Here is a 20,993-nt window from a genome sequence, read left to right on the forward strand (position 1 = left end):
AGGGTACTAACCTCTCTTAAGTGAGTGAGTAAGACTTTAATTCTAACAAGCTTCTCTTACAAGTTTTTGAAATAGCTTCTTCGGCCCTGTCAACCTTCTCCTCGATCATGTCTATATATACACCTTGCCGCAGCTCAAGGAAACGACATCTCAGGCTTCGGTCCACACAAGTCTCTCATCTCATTCCCTCGTTCTTTGCATCTTGCTCTTGTTGATCATTGTTTGGGTTCCAACCCATATCACTTCCCACACTGCCGTCATCAATTACGCATGGATCATGAGATAAAAGAGCCACCACCTCTCTCATCCACACTCTGTTCTCAACCCTCTCAATTCAGTCAAAACACTCAAGAAACTTATCCCCGTTACTTCCAACAAGACTTGAACGAAAGAAAGAAAAAAGGCACGTGCTTCACGTGCGGCCAGAAGGATCACTGGTACCGGGAGTGTCCCTTCAAATCCTCTAATAACGATTCCCAAAATGCCAACAGCATATGGTGCCGCTGTGGCCATGGCCGTTGCGAAAAGAGAACCTCAAAGAGTGAGAAAAACCCCGGCAGGATGTACTACGTTTGCCCCATCAAAAGGGTATGCATGAAACAGCTCCAGCATTTTCATTTTTGTTCCTTTCTTGACTTCTTGATTATCAAGTTTTTGTTTTTTAACTGTCTTTTTGGTTGGTTTGGTTATTAGGGGGAAAAATGTACTAACGGTTTTGTTAAATGGTGCGATGATCCCGATGTCGAGAGTGATTGGTCGCAGCCTCCGCCGTTTAAGTATCCTGAGTGTAAGTGTCCTGCTGGAGTGTGTAAAAGGGAGAAGGCAACACATAATGGCGTTGTTAAATACTATTTTACTTGCCCCGTTAAAGAGGTAGTATCATATGATGTTTGTTTTTTTTTTTTTTAGTTAAAACTTAAAGGGCTTACCTTGATTTAAGAGCTTTTGTTTGGTAGAAATGGGAAGTTGTTAGATGATATTATTTGGTAGCATTGCTCGGTTGAGTAATCTTGTTGTTGGTGTGGAATAAAAAAGGCGTGTATGCTTCTTATTAATTTCTATTCTAGTTTTAACTGCTTTCTGTGTTGTGAGTTGTTGGTTTTCTAAGGAAAAAAAATTGAACTTTTAGTATGAAAATGCCTAAGGTATGTTGGGTATGGCAAAGAGAAAGTGAGAAAGGAGAAAAAAAATTGAAATTTGAATCTTTGTTTTTTAGAAGTGAACTTTTCCCTCTCTTCTCTTTCCACTATCGTGAAGTTCGCCTCTACTTTCAGCATACACCTAGCGCAGCAGAGACTTGTATATTTATGTGTCAATAATAGATGAGTATTTAGCAGATTACTCGATTATAGTGTTAGTGACTTAATATTGTTTTTTGTTTATCTTGGATTTTATTGACTTCTTGTTATGTAGAATTTATTTTGGTCCTCCATGATCAATGTATTTTGTGCGAATCTAATTCATACTAATAATTAATAAATTTAGTATCAAACAGGGCCATGGAAATTGCGGTTACAAGGTATGGGAGGATGAGCTGCTACATAAAAGAACTAATGATCAAGATGACCATGACTTCGATGAGGGTGTTAATTTGGCAGTAAATCATTCCAAAAAGATGAGAATCATGGACAGTTCCGAGGAGGATCCAACACCAATGGCTGTATCCGAGGCTGAGCTTTCACAGAGTGAAGATGAAGCACTCGAGGTATCCCCTTTAGTTTTCCAGTATCTGTGGTTATGGTGATTTTCTGGATCCGTATTTTACCTTATTCACTAATTCTGTGTAATGTGTTGCTATTGAGAAGAAAGCATCGCAGCTATCTTGCCTATCAGAATCAACACCTTCAAGGATCGGTGGGGATCGACAGCATGTGTTTCCAAGGCACATTTTTGCTGGTGCTGGTGCTGGCGCTGGCGCTGATCCATCATTTGGTAGTGTTTATTTTCTTCCCTTCACTTCTTTATTTTGCATTTTGTTGCTGCCATTCTCATTTTTCAAAGTCAAGTGACATACTTTTGATTTTATTTTATTTTTCCCATTATTCTTTACAATCAAATCTTTTTCCATGTTTTTAATTCTTTTTAGCCTTGAACTAGGTCAATTGTACATATAGAAAAGACATCTTAGACTTGCTATGGACTTTAAGTGTCATCCCAAGTTACAATTTTTATTTGAATATGTGAAATTTTTATTGGGTGAAGTTTTATACACTACCCCTTGATCACAAAAAGAAACTGTAACAGTAGTCTAAACATGCCCTCTTAAATAAAATTATATGAAATTCAGAAAAGCCATGTGTGAAATTCTCTTTATGTTATTGTTGGCTCCTATGAAGCATGGACACGCCGCCGAAGTGTCGCGTCCCGCGTCGGAGACGCACCGGACACACAAACGGGTGCGACTCCGGTGCGACGCGGTGTCCGTTGCCGTCGCTGTCGCCGGACTCCGGTGCGATGCAGGAAACGCGTGATCGGACGCGGCCCAACAAGTGGACACGCGCGTCCAAACGCGGCCCAACCAAATATTTTATTATTTATTTAAAAAATACTTACCTAAAACGAAAATCACGTCTTCTTCTCCTTGCCGCAAACGAACCTCCACGTCGTCGCCTCCGTTTCCCCCTTTGCAGGTAAGCCCTTCTTTCTTTTCTGAGTTTTCTCATGATCTCATCTGCTCCATGCCTCCATCGCCTCCATGTTTCTGAGTTTTCTGAGTTTTCTCTCTAGCCTCTGTTATTTCCCCGTTCCGTTGATGCTTTTGCCTGGTTTTATGGTTTCTAAATTTCTAATTTCAATTGATGCTTTTGTGCTGTACGGTTTCTGGTTTTATGGTATTCTCTCCCTTTCTCTTTCCATGTGCAGTGGTACCCAATACCCAATGCCATGTGCACTGGTTACAAGAGAGTTTATTTTTATTATTTTATTTAGATAGTTTTTTGTTTTGTTGTGCCATTTGATATAAATTATGAAGATAGTAAATACGTTCCTCTTTTATCATTCTTTTTCATTTTATTAGCGTTATCTTAATAATTCAATTCAAAGGTAGCCTCAGCAATGATCATATTTTCTAAATAAAAGTTGTGCCATTTGAATCAAACGTTTAAAAGTGGCTGCAAGCACTTTACAACAATTATCATATTTTCTAAATAAAATAAATGGGTGGATGTTAACATATTTTTGTAGGATTGAAATTTTACTTTTTCTTCAATTAAAATTTTAAGGGTTTACTTGTGTTTTTATTTTTTTATTTACTTTTTAATTATAAAATTGTCACATTAGTTTAAATCTGTTTTTTGGTTTTAAAAAAATTATACAGAAAATATTAAAAATAATAAATGAAGATGGAAAATAAAAACACAAATAATAATGGAGCTTTAAAGTACAACACAAAGATTATTATTATACAAGTCCGAGTAGGTGTGGGGCATCAATTGAAATATACTATTCAGTTTCCCCTACCTTAACTTTTATTATTTTATTGTAGCTTGTTAGCAAATAAAAAATAAAGCCTTGAGTTTTGTGATTTTTTTATTTTCTTATTTATTCTTAAAAAAATTATTTGCTAAAAAAGTATCTAAATTGTTTAAAAATAAAAAATAAAACAAATATAATTTACAAAAACTAAAATTATTTTGAATAGTCCTATTTTGAATAAAATTAAGCTACAACATGGCCAATAAGACAAGAACAACATTGATTAGAAATTGCTTTTGTTGTTTGTTTTTTACTTAGAAATTGTTTACATTGATTTTTAATTTTTTTAAATTGTTGTAGAGATGAGTGCTTCTAGTCCTAGTCAAGCTAAAGAACAAGATGATGATACCAAACCTTTATGGACCTATGTTACAAAGATAAAAAGTGTAGGTGGTGGTGGAAATTATGAGATAAAATGCAATATTTGTGATTTTACCTTTAATGGATCTTACACTAGAGTGAGGGCACACTTGTTGAAGATGACTGGAAAGGGAGTTAGAGTTTGTCAAAAGGTAACAATTGACAGACTTATAGATTTGAAGAAGATAGACAATGAGGCAACATTAAGGGTGGAGAAGTCAAAAACAAAATCTGTATCATTGCCTCCAATTTCTACTCAACACCAAATGGATACAAACACTCTTGGTGTTGATCCAAAAAAGAAAAAGACATCAACTATAGAAAACGCCTTTAATTTGCAAGCTAGAGAGACACTTGATCATGAAATTGCTAGGATGTTTTACTCTTCGGGGCTGCCTTTTCATTTAGCAAGAAATCCTCATTATAGGAAGGCGTTTGCCTATGCCGCCAACAATCAGATCAGTGGTTACCAACCTCCAGGTTATAATAAATTAAGGACAACATTACTTCAAAATGAGAGGAGACATGTGGAGAACTTGTTACAACCAATTAAAAATGCATGGAGCCAGAAGGGTGTGAGCATTGTTAGTGATGGATGGAGTGACCCGCAAAGAAGATCTCTTATTAATTTCATGGCTGTCACAGAGAGTGGACCTATGTTTTTAAAGGCCATCGATTGTTCAAATGAGATCAAAGACAAGGATTTCATTGCCAAACTTATGAGGGAGGTAATTATGGAGGTTGGTCACTCAAATGTTGTGCAAATAGTGACGGATAATGCAGCTGTTTGTAAAGCAGCAAGTTTAATAATTGAGGCTGAGTTTCCTTCCATCTATTGGACTCCATGTGTTGTCCACACATTAAATCTTGCTTTGAAGAACATATGTGCAGCCAAGAATACAGAAAAAAACAATTTTATTTATGAAGAATGTTCTTGAATCACCCAAATTGCGGATGATGCAATGTTTGTGAAAAATTTTGTCACGAGTCACTCTATGAGACTATCAATTTTCAATTCATTCAATTCATTGAAATTACTATCCATTGCTCCAACAAGATTTGCCTCCACTATTGTAATGCTTAAGAGATTCAAGCAATTGAAGAAAGGACTCCAAGAGATGGTCATTAGTGACCAATGGTCTTCTTATAAGGAAGATGATGTTGCAAAGGCTAAATTTGTAAAAGATACTTTGTTGGATGATAAATGGTGGGATAAGGTTGATTATATTCTTTCTTTCACTAGCCCTATCTATGATGTTCTTAGAAGAACTGATACAGAAGCTTCATCTCTCCATCTAGTATATGAAATGTGGGATTCAATGATTGAAAAGGTAAAGAATGCCATATATCAATATGAGAGGAAGGAGGAGAGTGAAGGATCAACCTTTTATGAGGTAGTGCACTCCATATTAATTGACCGTTGGACTAAGAGTAGCACTCCTCTCCATTGTTTAGCTCATTCCTTAAATCCAAGGTAATTAACTCTATACTTTTTTACTTACCTTTTTTTTTAGAATTACATAAATTTTAATCATGTATATATTTCTTTTTACTTATAGATATTATAGTCATGAATGGCTAAGTGAAGATTCTAATCGAGTTCCTCCACATCAAGACTTGGAACTCACTCGTGAAAGATTAAAATGCTTCAAGAGGTTCTTTCTTGATATGGATGTAAGGAGGAAAGTGAATATTGAGTTTGCCAACTTCTCGGATGGAAGAGAAGGTTTTGATGATCTTAATTCTTTAAATGATAGAGGTCAAATGGATCCAAAAGCTTGGTGGCTAGTTCATGGCATTAATGCTCCAATACTTCAAAAGGTTGCCCTTAAGCTACTTGCGCAACCTTGTTCATCTTCATGTTGTGAAAGGAATTGGAGTACATATTCATTCATCCATTCTTTAAAGAGAAACAAGATGGCACCACATAGAGCTGAAGATTTAGTATTTGTTCATAGCAACTTACGACTTCTCTCAAGGAATACTCCACAATATCATCAAGAGGAAACTAAAATGTGGGATGTAGCCGGAGATGATTTTGGATCACTTAATGATTGTGGTATTCTTGAAATTGCTAGTTTGTCTTTAGATGAACCAGAGTTAGAAAGTGTCTTTTTCAATGATGATTGCTAGTTTGTGGAATTCTTGAAGACTTGAAGTTGCTAATTCATCATCTTGCTTTATAATTGTTTTTTGTAAAGAAACAAAGCGTACAAATTGTATAATGAGGTCTTTTAGTATTTTTTTGTGACTCATTATCATAGGAAAAGTTCTTTTTAGATGATGATGAATATATAAATCTTGATTTTTAATTTAGATCTTTTATGCATATCACTCATATTTAATTTTATGTAATTTTATTTTATTTAATTTTATATATATATATATAGCCGTGTCCGTGTCCTACATTTTGGACATTACAGGTGTCCACGTGTCCGTGTTTGTGTCGTGTCCGGTGTCCGTGTCGGTGTCGGTGCTTCATAGGTTGGCTCAGCTCCATTAGGTTGGTTAGGTCGCCTTCTCTTCAGTCCACCACAAAGCTTGAAATCCCCCTCATCTCAGACACCTCAGTCAATTTTCTGCTGTGAGTGTGATTTCCTAAGTTGTTAGTGTCTTTGTCCACTTTGATTTAGCATTATTTAAAAAGTTAACTCTGTGGCTCTCTTTCATTACAGGTGTTTTCCCATCCTTTAATCCCATTGATGTCCCAAAACAACCAAGTATTACTAATGTTCCTTGTGCTGAACATAACCAGCTTGATGTTATTCGTCTCAGCCAACAAAGCCAACTTTCAAGCAGTGAAAGAAAACTAATGTCAAGGGCACAAAGGCAAAGACAATTGGCCTTTGCTGCACAAAAGCAGCTCCTCAATGATCTAGAAACCTCGAAGCCTCACGAGCATGAGTCCATGAAAGAGGCAGCACAAGACACTTTTGCTATATTAAACAACTTGGGTGCAAATGACACACAATTCTTTGAGCATGTTTTGGATTTCATAAAACTCACATCATCGGTTGTACAAATGACTAAATCCATCGAATGTCTTGAGGAGGACAACAAGCGTCTTGAGGACGAGAATGCCAAACTCGCCCACATTCGTGACCTCTACGCCAAGACCGAAGATCAGTTCCAAGCCTCTGATCAACGAAGGCAATTACTTTCCAAAGAGATCTCTGACTTTGAGGCCATGCTTGTTGAGAAACGAAACCAATTGAAGTCGTGTGAATTGGAAACTTCAAACATGCGAATCGAACTTGGTGGTTTGAGAAGAACTATGTTGGAAGCTGATACAGCCTTGAAGGCTAGAATGAAGCAAGCAGAGATTGCAGGTAAACTTAGGAAAGAGAGAGAAGCCAAACAAATTGCAGCCAAAACAGCACTCGAGAAGGCCAGGCTTAAATCAGAGTATTAATTAATTATCCAATAGTATTTGTGAGTTCTGTGAACTAGAGTTGTAAATATTAGTGTTTAATTTAACTTGCTCTTTATTTTCTCTATCAGTGCAAGTTAAGATTAATCTCACGTTTATATCGTGTTACTACTAGTATGTTTTCATTTACTTATCATTTGCCGCTTGCTACACGTCATTCACCCTAATCTTTTTCGGTTAGTTTGGTTGGAATGTTGGATGGAAGAAAAAATACAGAAAAAAAATTGAAATTAAATCGAAGAGAGTAAAAGGTAAAAAGAAAAGTTTTTATTTTTATTTCTAAAAATTAACTTTATATCCGCTAAGAAGATTATTCATATTCTTTTCTTAATTTTTGAAAAATATTTTATGGATATTCAATATGTTATCTAACAAAAAAAAAGCAAAAGAAAAAATATAGGTATTAGAATATTTATGATGTGATTAAAAAAATAAACAATCAATAAAAATTAATTCAATTGAAACAAACTTATATCTTAAAAGAATGGAAGTTGGATTATTCTTGTCAAGTGCTTTTTAAGTTTTATATAATTATAAATATTTTTTAAATTACTTTAAAATAATTATTTTAAAATGAAATAAATTTTTTATAAATAATTCATGTATCTCTCTTAATTTTTATATCTCCCTACCAAACATATCATTCGTTAGGCCGCAAAAATCAGCAAAGATCATGTGTACCACGCGTTACCACCGAACGTGCCAAAGCCAATACCAACAAGCAAAATAAAATAAGTTTAAAAAATAAAAAAGCAAAAAATAAAATGAAGTAAGAAAGAATCCTTCCGAACTCCAAACTTTACTACATCTCACACCGTCCGATTCATCACAATCACATCATTTATTTATTTGTTATTATTATTAATATTTGTGTGTTAAATAACTACTATTCGCCAACAAGAAGCATAAGTCTCTTTTCCGTGATGACGACGTGCGTATCGGGCATCATCGCCGGCGATCCCCCTCATCGCCGCCGGTAGCAGCAATCCCCGGAGCCATGGAACCGTAATTCCGATACGGAAAAAGTCTCTTCCCGTTCCCATCGTTTACGTCCTCCCACGGTCGTTTCCACGTTCCGTTGAATTCCTCCCCACCCCTTGACGGAAAAATCAAAAGTAAAAGCACGCACGAACGCACGCGTAGGCTCTCTCATTCATTCGATCTCTATTAAAGCCAATTCCGTTATTTCCATTTCCGACATTTAGAATCGCTTACTGTGTTACTTTATTTTTATTTCCGCTTTTTTCTTCTTCTTTTTTTATCCGCAGGAATCGGATACAAAACAGGGACATCGAGTTTACAATAACTTGCAGAATTGGGCAAGCGTTTTTGTTTGTGTTTCAATGGGAATGAAGAAGGTAGCGTCGGGTGTGACGATGGATCACGTGCTGCTGGCGTCGCAGGAGACGAAGGAGGCACGTGAGGCTCGGATTCGGAGCCTCTTCGATTTCTTCGACAGAGAGAATCTCGGGTTCTTGGACTACTCTCACATTGAGGCCGGTCTCTCGGCGCTCCAGATTCCGGCTGAGTATAAGTACGCGAAGGATTTGCTGAACGCCTGCGATGCCAACAAGGATGGGAGAGTGGATTTCCAGGAGTTCAGGAAGTACATGGACGACAAGGAACTGGAGCTTTACCGCATTTTTCAGGCCATCGATGTCGCGCACAATGGCTGCATTTTGCCCGAGGAGCTCTGGGAGGCGCTTGTTAGAGCAGGCATGTGTCTTGTACCTCTTGTGTTTTAACGGAAATTGTTCGTATTCTTGCAAATTCAGTTGATGTTTATGTTGTGTGTTTCGCTTTTCTTTAGGTAGATTAGTTTGAGATAGAGTTGGAGGTTGGAGATCTATGGCCAAAATAGTAGTTATGAGTAAGAATGATGGTGATCGTGATCCTCAACTCACCTCGTGAGCTGGCTTTGGGTTCGAGTTATCTAAGATGATATCAGAACCTATTGTCACGGGCTGTTATTAATTCGATAGTAATATAACCGAAATCGTGATGGGGACAATTCTCCTCTCCCGGTGAGCTTGTTTTGGGGGGTTTGAGCTAGGTCTGAACCCAATTTCTAAGACTTGCATCTAATTTGGGTTGGTCAGCAGGGCAGTGAATTACAAGTTTAATAAAAAGAAAGCAGATTTCAACCAGGGTACCGAATTTAATGAAAAGAAAAACGTTCATTATCTTAAAAAAGGAAAAACTATTTAGTACTTTTTAAAAAAATAAATTGAAATCTAATAGTGTATTAAATGGTCCCTAACTTGAAAGAAAATACGTACTTGCCATTGTTTGAGTTGTTTGACTGGTTAAAGTAGTGGTGCAAGCTGGCATCAAATGTTCATCTCAAGTCATAAGAAAAATTGGAGGTTGGGCTATGATTCTGTTATGTACATTGCCTTGCCAGGCTCTGATACTAGGCTATGTTTATCTTCTTGGAAACTTGTGTTAAATTCAGAGAAGTCCTGGCTACATTTGCTGATGTAGAGTGTGTTTGGTTCCCTGTTGAAATTCCCACTTTCCAAGATGAGAAAGTAGAAGCAAGTCCCTTGTTGCTTTAGAATGAAAGCTAGTTATGTTCAACGTAACTGTTATCCAAACACACTCGCAGTGGTAAGAACTTTCACTTTTGGCATATTTCTTCCCGATGAAAGCAATTTAACTAAAAGATTTGCTACCTGTAAAGGATCTAGTTGGTTGCATTGTAGAAGTTGAACGGAAGAGGAAAGTAAAAACTACCTAACAACCTTATTTACATGATGTTAGGTTTATTCCGAATGGTAGTTTTAACTTAGTACAGTAACATAAACCCATGTTAAACATTATTTCTAACTCCATCTACCCTTGTTTGATTGACAGAATACACAATTTTGCCATTTTGTTTTAGTCTGCCCCTAGTAAACATGGTCAGCATACACTATATAAGTCCTTTGATTGAAAATGTCGAATTTGGATTGCAGGACTCTAATTTATTTGGTGTATTATTGTTACGTGATTTTGATCGTGTGATGTACTTTGGTGGTTGTTTCATTCAATAAGCCAAACTAGTCTCTCTATTGTAGGTATTAAGATTGATGACGAGGAACTCGCTCGTTTTGTTGAGCGTGTTGATAAGGATAATAATGGTGTTATAACATTTCAAGAATGGAGGGATTTTCTGCTGCTTTACCCTCATGAAGCAACCATAGAGAACATTTACCATTATTTGGAGCGGATGTGTATGGTTGATATCGGGGAGCAGACTGTTATTCCAGCAGGCATTGGTAAGCACATTCATGCAAGCAGGTATCTGATTGCAGGGGGAGTAGCAGGTGCAGCATCACGCACAGCAACTGCACCCCTTGACCGTCTAAAGGTTGTATTGCAAGTCCAAACAACGCGAGCTCAAATAATGCCTGCAATAAAAGATATATGGAAGGAGGGTGGTTTGTTAGGATTTTTTCGAGGCAATGGCTTAAATGTTCTTAAGGTGGCCCCTGAGAGTGCCATTAGATTTTATAGCTATGAGATGCTGAAGACCTTCATTGTGCGTGCCAAAGGGGAAGAGGCAAAGGCTGCTGATATTGGAGCTATGGGGCGGCTACTAGCTGGTGGTATTGCTGGTGCTGTAGCTCAAACTGCAATATATCCCATGGATCTTGTTAAAACACGACTACAAACCTATGCTTGTAAAAGTGGAAGAATTCCTAGCCTTGGAACCCTTTCAAAAGATATATGGGTTCAGGAAGGACCCCGGGCATTTTATAGGGGATTGATTCCTTCTCTTCTTGGGATTATCCCTTATGCTGGCATAGATCTTGCTGCGTATGAAACCTTGAAGGATATGTCCAAGCAATATATTCTTCATGATGGAGGTAAAAATAAAAAACTAGTTCACATGTAATGTTCCATATGAGATATTGCCTTCAGTTTTGTATTTAAATTCTGTGACATTCTGTAGAACCTGGCCCTCTAGTACAATTAGGATGTGGGACTGTATCTGGAGCTCTTGGAGCAACATGTGTTTACCCACTGCAGGTGGTTAGAACAAGGTAAGCTTTGGCTGTAATGTGTTTTAAATTGTTGCTTAAATATCTAGTAACTTCAACCGTTTCGGCTTTCTATGGAAATTAGAAAATGAAAGACATGTTGATTTCAGAATGCAGGCTCAACGCTCATACAAGGGAATGGCTGATGTATTCAGGAAAACCCTTGAACATGAAGGCTTGAGGGGATTCTACAAAGGAATATTTCCTAACTTGCTCAAAGTTGTACCGTCAGCAAGCATCACCTACATGGTTTATGAGTCTATGAAAAAAAATTTGGATTTGGAGTGAAGAAATTTACTGCTTGGTAATTAATCTTATTGACATGGCTGACCGTTGGCAACTATACATTGGGAATGGTTTTTCAGTGAAGACATTGATGACAAGAATAAAAGTCTACAAATACAATTGATTATTGTGACAATTGTCTAAATTCATTCTTATTAAAATAGTATTAAATTCTTCAAAATTCTTGAGAGGACAAAATTGGTTTGTCCCGCATTGTGCTTCATTAAACTAACATGAAGCTTCATACCAATTAGCTGAATTTTTGTATGATAGAGAAGCACACTATATACTCAGTTAGGATCCGATTTTGTAATTGTAATTTGTAATATTTAGTGGCTCAGATTAATCGTCTTACTCTTAAAATTAATAATTCCATATTTAGTGGCTCAGAATATTAACCTGTATATTTAATTTCTATTATATGAATTATTATTAACTACTAGAATAGTTACAGTATTTTATATATAATTTCATAAAATTTTATTAATGAATATAATTTTTAATATTTTAAAATTAAAAAGATTTAAATACTGATATTTAATATTATTTTTTAAAATTATTCTATAAAAATAAAATTAATTTTTCATAATTCTATTTTTATTTTATAAATATATTTTGCCTGGGATGAGATAATTACTTTTAAATAAAACTACATCACTGTAAAAAAAAAAAACTACATTTTAGAAAAAATTACCAAATAATTTTTTGTTTAAATGGAGCTTCTAACTTAACAAGTTAAAGTTGACAATTTTTTTAAGTTTTTAATTTAAAAGTAACTTTTAAGAAAGAAAAAAATAAGTTTAGCTGAACAGACCTTAGCATGACCGGGGTGGAAGGCAACCCAAAATTTTAGAAAACAGTAATGTTATTTTAAGGGAATCGCGATCAATTTTATTTCATTAGGAAAGAACTAGAAAATTTTACAATTTGACTTGACTTGACTTCCACTTTTATACTATTCCATTTCACATGTTTCGCGTTGTCCACTAAGGCACAAACTCCATATTTATTTTTTGTCAATAGGGAGAGAAATTTCGCGACTTTTGAACTCTACCATCATTAATGTCTCTTTTCCTTTCCTTAACAGTTTTATTCATATTTTTTATTTATTTTTATATATATCAATCTAAGAAGAGGCACCCTTGGAATATATCATGAAGCCACCAAGTTATAAAACATAAAGAAAATCACGCGGGATCCCATTCTGATGGTAACTCAGTCCCCTCGTATATAAATGGCTTAATTATAAAAATGGTCCTCCTTTTTATGTTAATTCATTAAATCGGTCATCCTGTACAGTTAGAACTCTATACATTAATAATGTCAGGACTGAAAAAATTTATTAATTTAAAGAGTTATTAATTTATCGATAAATTAATAATTATTAATTTAAAGAGTTTTTAAGTAATTATACTGTAAAAACCAAATAAAAAGACAAATTAGTTTATGCCTCTTAGAATTACGTTGCAGCGAATCTTAGGACCCAACGTAAATTAGTAACTAGTGTGTTCATATGCATTGGAAATCAATAATGACTTTTGAAGTACAGTATATGTAAATAAGAGGAACAAATGTGTTCAATGTATTCTCAAGCAAGTTTGGCATATATAAATTACATGAATGTGTTAGAGTATTCAAAACATATCTCACTAGATGGCTTCTCATCTAAAAGGTGTTGCAAAATCAACTATGTCAGATCAAATACGTAAGGAGTTTTGTGAGTACAAGAGAGATAATCCTGCAAGCACACAAAAAGACTTGCAGAGATGGCTTGAGGGAAAATTTGAGTTGAAAGTTAGTCAAGGAACAATATCAAACACACTTAAGCGGTCAGATGACTATCTCTCCGCTGAAATAGAAAAGGGAAGAGCAGAGATCAAAAGACATAAACCAACAAAATATCCTGACATGGAGAAGGTTGTTTATCAGTGGTTTCTCCAGCATCAAGAACGTGTGAATATCACAGGAGAATTAATTATACAGAAGGCAAGAGATACAATGAAACTTATGTACCCTCATGATGATTCAGATTTTAACTTCTCTATAGGATGGCTTGAGAAATTCAAGCACCGACATGGCATAAAGTCATTTCGTCATTTTGGCAAGAGTGGGTATGTTGATGTACAAGACATGAAACAGAAATTGGTATCGATTCGGGAGAAAATTGATCAGTTCCCTATGAAAGATGTTTTCAATATGGATGAAACTGGGTTGTTTTATAGGCTACAAGCTGATCATTCACTGGCAACAAAACAACTTGAAGGAAGAAAATAAGATAAAGAAAGACTGACGGTAGTTATTTGTTGCAATGGAGATGGCTCTGAAAAAATCCCTCTATGGATTATTGGGAAATATGCAAAGCCTCGTTGCTTCATGAATGTCAACATGAATAGCTTGGATTGTCAGTATCGAGCTAACAAAAAAGCATGGATGACTAGTGTGCTTTTTGATGAATATGTTCGTTCATTTGACCAAATGATGCATGGTAGAAGAGTTCTACTTGTGGTGGATAATTGTCCAACACATCCAAGAAATATTGAAGGGCTAAGAAACGTTGAGTTGTTCTTCTTGCCACCCAACATGATATCAAAGATTCAACCTTGCGATACTGGGATAATAAGAACTTTCAAGATGCATTACCGTAGAAGGTTTTACTGCAAAATATTGGAAGGTTATGAGGTGGGACAATCTGATCCAGGGAAGATAAATGTCCTTGATGTTATCAATTTGGCAATCCCAGCTTGAACGATTGATGTTCGAAAAGAAACAATAGCAAATTGCTTTCGACACTGTAAAATTCGTTCAGCTAGTTACGTTGCAAGAAATTTGGATGAATCCACTTTTGATGAAGAAACTCTAGATCTCAAGACTATGGTCAATCAATGTGGCTATCGTAATAAGATGGATATCGACAATCTAATGAACTACCCAGGTGAAAATGAAGCATGTTCGGAGGTTCAGAGTTTAGAAGATATTGTGAGTACTATCATTGAGAACAATGTAGAGGATGACGGCGAAGATGATACAGTATCTTTGGAGCCTGTTACGCGAAAGGAAGCACTTATGGCGTCGAACACTCTTCACAACTTTATGATACAATACAAAAATACAACACCTGAGCTATTGGATGCAATAAGAAAAGTTAGAGATGAACTCCAAATAGACTTGAGCTTTAAAGAAAAACAGACAACTATTGAATCATATTTCAATAGAGTGTAATATATTTTTTTTTTCAGTTTCTATGAATTATTAATTTATGATTTTCTTGGGACCGAAAATTATAAAGGGATCTCACGAAAAATTATTATTTTATCGAGTTTTTCAATTTTTTACATTGGCCCAAGTCGGGATTGGACAAAATTATTATTTTAGAGAGTTTATTAATTTATCGAGTATTAATTTAAAGAGTTTATACTGTAATTTAATTTACCAATTTAGTATTTTATTTTTATTTTTCATTTGACTATTTGTGTTTTCAATCCCGAAATTAGATGTTGATTGTTATTAGATAACATTGTCTGTCACATGTCATAATCCCTATTGAGAGTTGATTGTTGATGGGTAACATTGACTGTCACGTGTTATAATTCTATTAGACGCTAATTTCTATACACCATTTTATCGTCTAATAGAATTATGACACACGTGACAGTCAATGTTACCCATTAATGATCAACGTCCAATTTTAGGATTGAGGACTTAAATAGTCATATTGAAAAAAAAAATAGGAATTAGATTGGTAAATTAAATTAAAGAGGACCAATTTAGTGAGTTAGGATAAATAGGAAGAATATTTTTACAATTAAACCTATATAAATCTCAAACTAAATATGTGAATTCCCATCCCAAAAGATGCTCACCACAATCACTATATATCCATAGTATCTCTATCTTTAATTATAAGATATTTTTAATTAATTTATGTTTCTTAAAAAATAATTAATTTAATTAATTACATTAAATATATCAATTATTTATATTATTATTTTAAAATTATTTTTTTCTTATCCTTCTATTTATTTAATTATTTTTTATTAATGTTTAAAGAAAAAAATAATTAAGTAAGAATATATAGAAAAAAAATTAATAATCTAAAAATTAAAAGATCTTATAAACAAAAACAAATAGATTTCTAAAAATGATATTATTATAAGGGAAGGAGTATAAAAATGTTTGCCACAGTACCAACTTTATTTGTGGCTTTCCTCCAAACAGAGAATTGAATTTGTTACCCACACGAACCATGCAGCCTGGAATTCCATACCACTGCTAGCCAGGTTGCTTTCCACGTCTATCTTGCTTTATTGTTAAGCTTCTACACCTCATGTTACAAAAAATGTAGTTGTAGCCCCTGAATGCTGAGGTTGAACCATCACGACACCTTCCCATTTATAGCATTTGGCCCATATTGCCCGAGCAAAATTGCATTCAAAGAATAGGTGTTGAACTGTTTCCTCCTCCAGCGAACACAAAGGGCACAAATATTGATCACCAGGCAGAACCACATTCCTCTTTTTGAGATTTGATCTCGTCTGGATTCTGTTCAAGATCAACTTCCAACCAAACGTTGCTATATTAGATGGTGCCGCCAGTTTCCGCAACCCATTGAACAGACCTGAATCATCCCCTCATATTCAGTTACTCCTCTGTGATGTAGAATTTTGTAGGTATCGCTAACAGTATATTGACCTTGCCCATTTGACTTCCAACACCAAGAATCTTTTTCATTCTCCTTTATGTTCAAAGTATTTATTTCCTTCTTGAAATTCCCCCCAATAGTATCTCCCATTCAAACCAATTGTGTGTAAGTTTTTATAAAATAAAAGAAAAAGAAATAAAAAAAGGGAGGAAGTTGGACGGAAGAGAGAGAACAATATTGTGCACAAGTTTTTATAAAAAAAGTTTAATTATCTATTTAGTATCTATAGGTACTAAACTTATTCTTTTTAGTCCTTATAGTTAATAAGTTGATCTTTTAGTTTCTGAAATTTATATTTTAATTTCCAAAATATTTCTACCGTTAAAATTCTTTAACTAATAGAGTTAAAAAAATTTAACTGCAGGAACCTTTCGAAAATTAAAATATAAATGTCAGGGATTAAAAAATTCACTTATTAAACTTTAGGAACTAAAAAATCCACTTATTAATTATAAGGACTAAAAATAATAAGTTTGAAAATTATAAAAACTAAATAGATAATTAAACCTTGTAAAAAAAATAAAAAAAGTGAGAGAGAAAAGAGAGAGTTTACTTTTAAAAAAAAGAAAAAAAAGGAAGAGAGTGGACATAAGTTTTGTTTTTGGAGGAGATAACATTGCTAAAAATAAGACTTTTAAAGACTGTTATTTGATATTTTCACGATGATTTTGAACCGTTTTTGAATTTGTCGTCGTGAAAAGTCAACCTTTTCTTTTACATTGAATTTCATAGAAATCGTCTTAAAATGTTTTTTATTTTAAAAAAATGTAAAAAAAGAATTTGAAGATGATTTTTCAAAAAACTATATTAGAAAGTAAACTTTATAACAATCATTTCATTTGTTGTTTACTGTATAATTAAAAATGAAAACATAAAATAAAAGTAAAATTGAGGCAGATGGAAGAAAGGAGATCGGGTAAAATTGAGCACAAGATTTAACCCCCAACTACATTAGTATTTGTGTTATATCACCTGGCGTGGCCTGCAACTCATGTGGCACAACTAGCAAGCTCTTGAACTTTACATTACACCTAGATTATTTAGTAAAAATGTAAAGTTTCATTAAAAACAGTTCTTGAATAATGAATAATACAATCATTAGAAATAAATTAGACTTAATTTAATCCAAAAGTTAACTCAAGGAGAAGGATGACCCAAGCCTGTTTTAATTTTAACCATATACCATTCTTATATCATTGTATGACCTAGATTTATGTTTCTTACATTCTTAAAATGAGAACTATTCTTACTATATATGTCCCTTATAAACTATATATAGGTTGTTTGCATCACCTATGCATGAATCATGATTAATTTACTTTTGTTTAATTCTAGTAGGTACTGACCTATGCGTTGGTTATGCCTCATTTGCTTGTCTATTTCAATTATAGATATGACTGTTTTTTATGTGATTGCCTTGTAATGTGCACTAATTATTAACATTGAATTAAGTGCTTTCTTGTTCATTCTTAATTTCCAGCATCTTTTGAAGGTTCACCACTGCACATTATACATTGTAGTTTCTCTATAGTCACTGTTCAATATGAGTTTTCTTAAAAGCTCGACACTTTCACCGTTTCAAAAGTAATAATTATTATTTTTTATTAATTGGGTTTTAATTATTAATACCCTTACCCTTTATCTTAACATTTTATATCTATTTATAGATAAATTATTATTTCATTATACGTATGTTTATATTTTGTTTCGTTTTTTTTATAAGAATGTCTCCTTTAAATTAAAATAAATAATTAGACATTTAATATTTTAGAGGGAGGACATGACATATAATTGGATGGCTAGCTATGGGCCTCACTAACATATAATTTATCTATAAATATGTTGAGATGAGAAATAATAAATAAGTATTTTATCCGTAGGAAATGCGTTGAAATTAATATTTGGGATCTTGACAATTTCACTAAGATCTGAAATTCCAAATCTATGAGTCTTTACTTCAAAGTCTCCTACATTTATTTCTTATAGTTTGATAATATATTTGAGTAAGTTGAATAATATTTATATCTTATAGTTTTATAATTATCATTTAAATCTGTTCCTAGATTAATAATGAGATCATAAGTAATGTGATATCGTAATAGAAATAATATTTTTAAATATTTTAATTTAAAATTAATATATTTTTTATAAATTAGTTCAGGTTGGTTCATTATAAAATCAGACAAAATATTAAAAAAATTTGCAAAAAATAACATCATTTGATCTAAAATCGATGTAAAAAGTGACATTTTGGCAAAACCTATGTTGTAAGGACACTTTCTATATCGATTTTTGCCAAAACCGATGTCGTAAACACATTCAAAACTAATGTTGTAAAGACACCTTTTTAAATAGGTTTTTTCAGAATCGATGTACAAAGTGCTTCAGAATACACAATTCAACATCGATTTTTTTAGGATCGATGTTGTTTTTGCAATTTTTGCTTTTTTTTTATATTTCTCAATATACGACATTGATTTTCGTAAAAATTAATGTGTAGTATATGTTAACATTGTTTTTTTTTAAACCGATGTTAATATTGATAATGTTAACATCAGTAGTTTCAACATCAGTTTTTAACCGATGTTGAAAGTAAAAAACAATCAATGTTAAAAGTCTATTTTCTAGTAATGTATGTACATATAACCCATGCATGATGCATGTATTATCAAAACTAAGAATACCATTCCATATTCTTCAATCTTTGAGACTAACACGGGTCGCTTTACATCAGATTAAGAACTTGTATTACACATGGAAATTAAAATTACTTTCTTCTTTATTAAGTTTTACAATCTACTAGGTAGATGATAACAAGAAGTTCGGTAGATGTGCATGGGAAATGGAGAGGGGGGCAAGTTTTAGTCATATACCTCATGTTCTTTTGATGCAGCTGGAAGACCTTGCGCCTATAAATCCATTGAAGCCCTAATTTTCCTTGCCTTTTCTAGTTTTGGCAACATTGCAGCAGATCCACTTTTCCACTTTTCAAAGAATGTGCTACATAGCCACAAAAAATAACTTCTATTTGATGTAAAATACAACATTTAAAGAATCAAAGATGCCATTGCAAACTAGATAGGGGAAAATCAAATTATTTTGGAAACAAATGAAGTCATATATGTGTTTGGAGTTTGTCTAGTCACCCATTATACGTAGCAATCAAAAAATATATCATAATGAGGGGGGGACTGGAGGAAAAAAGAATTAGTTAAGAAGCATATCGGTAATTTTGATCTTAATTAGTGTGTCCTTGTCAATCAGATAACGATTTCCATATGATAACAAATTTACATATAACAAAAATCACATTAACTTTAAAAACTCAAAGTCTAATATGATGCCAAACTCTAATTGCGGTTAGTTTGAGCATAACTTAATAGTTAAATATAAGTATATGATATGTATAAATTAAAATCAGTATTTGACATTTTTACTAGAGGGTGATTCCTAGTGCAAGGGTGACCTGGAGGTCACAAGCTCAAATCCTAAAATTAGGCTCTCTACTTATAGGGCTAAGGCTACATACATCTAGGTGGGAGCCTCGTGAACTTTTTTTAACCAACTGAAATATTAGTGGATAAAGTTTTCTCAATTTTTTTTGTAACTTAGCTTTTATCACTACTTCTGATAATTCAACTATTGAAATCTAATATTTAACAATATATTAAAGGATACAAGCCGGTTTACTTATGAGAAATATTCGTAGCAATATCACTTTATCCCAAAGAAGGGTTTATACTTTAAATAATAAAAATGAGTAAAATACACTTCACTCCCTTGAGAGATGCTTAAATTAAAATGTCTTCCTGTTTATTTTAAAATTGCATTATCCTCTCTAGAGATCAATGTGCTATATTTAAATCTATTTTAAATTTTAGATATAAACAAGTTTGCTAGTGGTAGTAGCAAGGTTGTCAAATTGGGATTCATATGGTGAATCAGCAACAACAAGTATATTTTTAAAAGCATAAATTGTAAGATTCATGATCAATAATTAAAAAGGCCAAAAATATCTATATAAGTATTTTAAAGTCAAATAGATCACTATATAGCTAATAAAGTGAAATATAAACTTCAAAATAATGGAAAAAAATAAAAAACTAATCACTCAAATTCAGCTCTATAGCCCCTAAAAGTGTTTTTTTAAAATATAAATTAATTACTATTTAAAAATTTAAATAATACTTAAATGGCTTAATTAAGTTTTTCATACTTGGAAAATTGGTCGTTTTCAGATTACTATCTAACATTCATTTTCTTCAACTAAGTACTTGAAAAATTTTGATGTTTCAATTTAGTATTTGTCGTTAGTCTCATTCCGTTAAGTGATGACGTGACAGACAAAGGGTCACGTCATCAAGCCTTATCACCACCATGTCCTTGCCACATCATCATCTTCTTTCCCTTCTCCTCTTCTCCCCTTCTTCCTCTTATTCTCCAACAGAAACCACCACCACCATGCTGCCATCATCGCCGATCACCACCACCGTGTTGTCCAACCCCTTCTCCTTCTTCCCCTTATCCAACAGAAAACAGCCCATCCCATGCCACTAGCAGAAAACAACTCACCTCACCAACAAAAAGGAAAAGGACCCACAAACTCAAAAGGATCAAGTCCACCACCCCAAGCATCATTGAAACCTTCAAAAGCTTCTCCTATAGAAGCTTGCTCATGCCCAAACTCAACTCCATTGTAGTTCCTTTCAAAACCCTCCAC

At 33.8% G+C, this 20,993-nt stretch overlaps 2 protein-coding genes and 1 pseudogene across 8 annotated transcripts; all 3 read left to right on the plus strand.

Annotated features, from left to right (window-relative positions):
• LOC114399244 lies at positions 1-7,378 on the plus strand. 6 transcript variants are annotated; one of them, XR_003663686.1, is made up of 6 exons: positions 1-588; positions 694-873; positions 1,496-1,705; positions 1,806-1,932; positions 3,775-5,308; positions 5,394-6,152. XR_003663686.1 is itself a non-coding variant. In XM_028361388.1 (6 exons), the coding sequence occupies exons 1-6, from the start codon at positions 271-273 to the stop codon at positions 7,244-7,246; spliced, it is 1,662 nt and encodes a 553-aa protein (XP_028217189.1). In that variant the 5' UTR covers positions 4-270; the 3' UTR covers positions 7,247-7,378. The 6 variants fall into 6 exon arrangements, 3 of the variants coding, with proteins under 3 accessions (XP_028217189.1, XP_028217190.1, XP_028217191.1); XM_028361388.1 differs by lacking the exons at positions 3,775-5,308; positions 5,394-6,152 and adding exons at positions 6,329-6,418; positions 6,510-7,378 and having other exon boundaries at positions 4-588; XM_028361389.1 differs by lacking the exons at positions 3,775-5,308; positions 5,394-6,152 and adding exons at positions 6,338-6,418; positions 6,510-7,378 and having other exon boundaries at positions 5-588.
• A 749-nt stretch (positions 7,379-8,127) lies between these two features.
• On the plus strand, positions 8,128-11,963 carry LOC114398236 (calcium-binding mitochondrial carrier protein SCaMC-3-like). Of its 2 annotated transcripts, none has more exons than XM_028360415.1 (5): positions 8,128-8,403; positions 8,533-8,980; positions 10,324-11,115; positions 11,202-11,292; positions 11,407-11,963. In XM_028360415.1, exons 2-5 carry the CDS (start codon positions 8,608-8,610, stop codon positions 11,468-11,470), a joined length of 1,320 nt encoding a protein of 439 aa, XP_028216216.1. In that variant the 5' UTR covers positions 8,128-8,403; positions 8,533-8,607; the 3' UTR covers positions 11,471-11,963. The 2 variants fall into 2 exon arrangements, with proteins under 2 accessions (XP_028216216.1, XP_028216215.1); XM_028360414.1 differs by having other exon boundaries at positions 8,129-8,403; positions 11,400-11,928.
• A 1,264-nt stretch (positions 11,964-13,227) lies between these two features.
• Positions 13,228-14,793, plus strand: LOC114399211 (annotated as a pseudogene).
• The last annotated feature ends 6,200 nt before the right edge of the window (positions 14,794-20,993 follow it).

Source organism: Glycine soja, chromosome 19, assembly GCF_004193775.1.
Source record: "Glycine soja cultivar W05 chromosome 19, ASM419377v2, whole genome shotgun sequence".
Classification (NCBI taxonomy): domain Eukaryota; kingdom Viridiplantae; phylum Streptophyta; class Magnoliopsida; order Fabales; family Fabaceae; genus Glycine; species Glycine soja.

What these genes read in the sequence shown, in the direction of transcription:
- LOC114398236 (XM_028360414.1), top strand. Translation starts at nt 8,608, where the DNA reads ATGGGAATGAAGAAGGTAGCGTCGGGTGTGACGATGGATCACGTGCTG. An exon ending in ATATATTCTTCATGATGGAG is followed by an intron (nt 11,116 to 11,201) that starts GTAAAAATAAAA and finishes GACATTCTGTAG; the next exon opens with AACCTGGCCCTCTAGTACAA. An exon ending in CTGCAGGTGGTTAGAACAAG is followed by an intron (nt 11,293 to 11,399) that starts GTAAGCTTTGGC and finishes TGTTGATTTCAG; the next exon opens with AATGCAGGCTCAACGCTCAT.
- LOC114399244 (XM_028361388.1), top strand. Translation starts at nt 271, where the DNA reads ATGGATCATGAGATAAAAGAGCCACCACCTCTCTCATCCACACTCTGT. An exon ending in ACGTTTGCCCCATCAAAAGG is followed by an intron (nt 589 to 693) that starts GTATGCATGAAA and finishes TTTGGTTATTAG; the next exon opens with GGGGAAAAATGTACTAACGG. An exon ending in TTACTTGCCCCGTTAAAGAG is followed by an intron (nt 874 to 1,495) that starts GTAGTATCATAT and finishes AGTATCAAACAG; the next exon opens with GGCCATGGAAATTGCGGTTA.